The sequence below is a fragment of the Atta colombica genome, unplaced genomic scaffold, assembly GCF_001594045.1.
Source record: "Atta colombica isolate Treedump-2 unplaced genomic scaffold, Acol1.0 scaffold198, whole genome shotgun sequence".
NCBI lineage: Eukaryota > Metazoa > Arthropoda > Insecta > Hymenoptera > Formicidae > Atta > Atta colombica.
The window spans coordinates 43,027-48,137 of record NW_017259291.1 but is presented as its reverse complement, the minus strand read 5'-3'; the positions used below and the strand labels follow the sequence as shown (position 1 = coordinate 48,137).

Sequence of the window (5,111 nt, the reverse complement as noted above, 5' to 3'; positions counted from 1 at the left end):
TAATATAATAATAATATAATAATAATATAAACTAAAAGTACTCTTTTAGCACATATATTTTCTATATTGTTATTTTATCATGAATATTTATTTTATTATGAATACTTAATATGAATAAATAATGTACGACCTCAACTATATATTTAATTATATAATTTAATAGAAATTTAATAGAAAACTATAAAAAATAAATGTTAGATTATTACTTGTAACGTAGTAAGTTGAGAAAAAATGCGTAGAAACTTGCACCTTATCTTCATACATATATCTTGTACTACAAAAATAATATTAAAATATTTTTATGCGGTTAAAAAGTTTCTTTTGCACCACGAAAACCATTAATGATCGATGCTTTTCGATACAATGAAATTTAATCACTATCACCTAGATAAAAAGTATGGGCAACGAAGTAATGTATTGGTAATAGTATTAATTTAAACATTCTAGATTATGTTAATTAAACAATCGATGGTCTCTCTGGTTTCTTCTTATTTTTGTGGAAAAACGCGACTCATTTATGACAGCTCATTTATGATAGCTCATTTATATGGAAAAATGTCCCAATTCTGATAAGAAATTAAATTTACATTTTATTATGGCTGCAATGTTCGAATTTTAAATATTATATAGCATAGTCTTAAACACAGACTTCAATAATTAGACTGTTCACTTTGTTAGATTATTTTGTATGTGATAGAAAAGAAATAAAAGTAGTGCCGAGAAGAAAGAATCTTCTTGTCTATAGAAATCTGTATTATAGTTTTAATAATTAAAAATATAACATATGGAAAGAAAGTGAAGTTATAAAAATTGTATATTCATTATCATAATTAAATTATTTCAATTATAATAAGAACTTGTAAAAAAAATTTCTAATGAAAAGTTGCTAATTTTAAGATGTCACTTTTCTCAACGCACGATACACTCATACATAAAAAGATTCGTATTAAAAAATCATATCAGCAAAGAAAATCAAAATATATATCTCGATCAAGCTGTTCCATCGTTCCTACTACTCGAGAGATTCTTAATATACGTACAAGAAAGATCATCATTTACTATATCGATATTCGACCGATGGAAAAATGATACGCTTGAACAGACTTTATATCTTAAAACGAAAGTCGAACGATATGTAGGAGAATAATATACCGCAATCGTTCCACCAGTTGGATTCGCAAAATATTCCGTTTATTTCACAGAGCATGGAATTTATTTCAGTCCTGTACTTGGTATTTCGGTCAGATATTTCATAACCCTCCTATTGCAGCTACGGTGACTGAAAAATATTTCGATATCTGCATACCTATATTGATTTCATCTCGCGATGCTTTCTATCTCTTTTCAGTCCTCGTCTTTTCTATCATTGCATCTTTCACCACGTTCTTATCATTATGTTTCTTTCCCATAATGCAATCTAACGCGCATTTGTTAAATCGAGATTTTATACTGGAATATACATATACATGATAAATACAACTATGGTAAAGTATATGAAACTTTAAGAGGTACATTTTAAGAGGTACATTTTGCATCCAATGATCCAATTTGAAATGTATCTCTCTCTCTCTTTGTATATATCAGAGAGTTAATTATATATCCACAGTCGTATAAGTAAATCTAATTATACTGAATATTATACTTTTCATAAAATTTAGAACAATGTAAGAATGAAATTTTCTATATCGATAAAAACTTAACCATCTGCTGAAGTAAAGAATAGTATATTTTTGAAAGATGTTCTGGTAACGATGTTGCAGCACTCGTCATTGTAAATTTATACTTTGCACACACATCACTTGTGTGTGTGTGTGTGTGTGTGTGTGTGTGTGTGTGTGTGTGTGTGTGTGTGTGTGTGTGTAATCGCTCTTATTCGAATATATAAATTTTGAAACCTCAAGTGTTCCAAGTTCTCTTTTCAACGCGCGCCAGTCTCATTAATCTCGGCCGAACTATTCGCCTAGCTATACGTACTTGCTAAAACCGTCATGCTATAGAGATATCATCGGACGTTGTAGATGAAAGCCCGAATTTGATCTTCAAAGTGTCTATTAGTCTTACGTCCGTTATTAATCAAATATAGCTGACAACTGCGATATTGCCCGCTATCAATCAATCATTGATAGTCGGCTGAGTCAGTCACGAATTATCCGGTGCAAGTCCATTATGCATAGATGATAGATGATAATGAGCTTACTGTGTTATTAGAACAAGTTATTAAACTCGTTATTGAAATTAAATATCTTTACGTTGCAACTAAAGAAAGACGACGTTATCACTGCCAGAGTGTATAATTTAACACATTTCTGTACTTCGATATGTTCGATATACATATCCACATGCAATCGTGCAACTCGTATATCAAAGACCGGCGTAGCTATATTGTCAATAATAAAAGAAAAATACAGATATGCGCGAATAGAAAAAGAAAAAAAGGAAGGGTAGAATGAAAAGAGAGGATACAAGTAAAGGACGGGAGTCCAATTAAGTGGCGTGGGACGTGGGTGCCACGAGAACATCGTTACAGCATCGAGATCGCCATTATGCCACGAAGAGGACGACCCTAACGACGTGGCTACCGTGATTTATGGTCCAGCGAAAACGCGCCATGGGACACATGGATTATGTATCCAAAGAATGACTTTCTAGTTGTAGTACTTTATAAAAGTAGATTAAGACAATAATGCATCATGGTCTTTCATCTTTACCATTAGCATAATTAGTCTTCACTGTATGCAAATAAAGTTACAAATGTATAATAATTCGCGAGTTACAAACATCTCGAAACAAACGCTTCGTAGCAATTACGCCGAAAATAGAAAATTTGTATGACGGTACAAGGTTGCTTCATAGGTTCCACATGCTTTAATTATGGAATTCTTTAAGTGATCTGAAATTTCCCTTTTGACGAAAACTGTTTAAACTTGAATTTAAATAACCTTCTAGTTGCCAACAAATCAACATCATACATTTGTTTCTTATTATGCTACTTATAATATAATATCAGCGTGATTTTCGACAATGGCAATGATTTTGAGATATTCTGTACAAACACGATGATTTATAGGTCGCAATGCGGTCATCAGATCAAAGTACATATCATTAGTAGCAGTAGGAAATAGCAGCTCTTGATTGCTTCGAGGTTGCCAAGTCCCGGACGGTTAGATGAACACACACGCAATGACGCGTTCACTTACCTGACACCGCTAGATGGACAGTTCTGATTAATGGTGGGTGGGCGCTGACTTGACACTCGTAAAGGCCGGCATCGCGTTCCGTAGCAGAACGTAAAAGCAATCGCCAATCATTGGGTTTCTCAAAGGCTAGGGAGAATCTGGAGTCACTCGCGTACGTATCGAGACCAATAGTGAGTAAATGAAGCTCCTCTCCCCGTCTACGCACCCAAGACACCTATAATGAAAAAAAAGTGCTTGATGCAGTCCACAGAACTTTTTAATCCTGGATTACAGCGACGAGTCAGACCTGTCTGTCTGTCTTCAAATAGGAAAAATTTTAGACGGCTATACAATTAATACTATAAGGTTCTAAATTATAAATAAAAATCTTTGAATCTTTCACTATCATCGCCGTAAAACAGAAATTACATACTTCAAACAGGATGTTTTAGTACTTATGAGTAATTTTTATAGCCAACTACAGCTATAAAACAGCTCTCAATTACGATGGTTAATTAAAGAGGTTAATAATAAGAAACACGTAATTTTCTCTTCTTCTTTATTAACAATTAACTAAATTGTAAAATGGGAAATAGAATTTCTATTGACATCTTTCTCTGGTCTGCTGCTAGTGATCTCCGAAAACTATTAGCTCCAGAACTCGGAAAGTCACTATTCACTTCTGAACTTTACACGCGATATACAAGGGTGCAGACAAGGCATATTTATACGCGGTAGACTTTCGTGAGTGGACGTATAAGAATAGTCTTGTGCCTTTCACGAAAAAGAGAGAGAGAGAGAGAGAGCCAAGAACACTTTGCATAAATCATGCACATCGAAGCTAATGGAACAGTGTGCCATAAAAATACCGTATTGCCCGTAAATCACAGTAAGTTATACCGTTAACTGCTATTATCTGACGCAAATATATGTCCGCATTTTAAAACCGATTGTATCGCCCCATTCATTAAATTAGATAGAGGGTTTATGCACAAAAAAGTTCTGACAACTTCGATAAACTTAGTCAAGAAGATAAACTCACAAGATGTTTTTGGCACTAATTTCTTTTTCCATGCTAAGAGAGAAAAAAAAATTAATAAAATAGGGTAAAAAGTCGGGCTACAACTATCCATCAAGAAACATTATACGAAAAATGTTATATTGATAAATATTTCAATAAAATGAAAAATGCTTAAGTGAAGTATATTAAGACATAAATAAAATATTTAACAGATAATTTTACAATATTTAATCTGTTTGTCTCATAAAAGTTGATTTTAAACAATTGCGCCAATTGCATATACAAGTTTATGTACTTAAAGTATAAAATTAAATTCTTTTACATTACCATGCTTCGATATCCAATAAAGCACCTGTATTGTATTATATGTTTTACGCTTATGAATATGTATATATTTTAATATAAATGAATCGATATTATGTATTTTTTCATATGGAGGAATTTTTAAAGTGATAAAAGATTCATACTACATAACATATGCAGATATCAAAGAAATATTAATTTTAATTAAAAATGACGAAAACTTATTTATTAATAGATAAAATTTGACTTTATTATAACGAACAGGTAAAATATTTTAATTGCTAAAAAAGATATTATTAGATATCTAATAATCAAATATTCGCGTTTTTTTACTTGTTCTAAAAAGATAAATTTAAAAAAATATTTTTCTAATGATATAACAAAACAATGTAATAAGAAATTTGATTAATATAGAGAATTCTTTGTAAAAGTTTCACGAATCGACATGTTCTAATGATTAGTACAACTGTAATTAATCGATATTTGTATTTCATTTTCACAATTTATAAAAATTACATAATTTTTTCTTCAAAAAATCTAGCTTTAAATAATGATAAATTAATTTACATATATTTTTTATCAAATAAATATATAAGAATATATACATATAT

The 5,111-nt window shown here is 31.0% G+C and overlaps 1 protein-coding gene across 1 annotated transcript in view; it reads right to left on the bottom strand.

Annotated features, from left to right (window-relative positions):
* Positions 1 to 5,111, bottom strand: part of LOC108686855 (immunoglobulin superfamily member 10-like) — a 147,726-nt gene that overhangs the window by 99,597 nt on the left and 43,018 nt on the right. Inside the window, 1 exon segment of the mRNA XM_018192352.1 lies at positions 3,198 to 3,430. Coding sequence (XP_018047841.1) covers positions 3,198 to 3,430 — 233 coding nt within the window.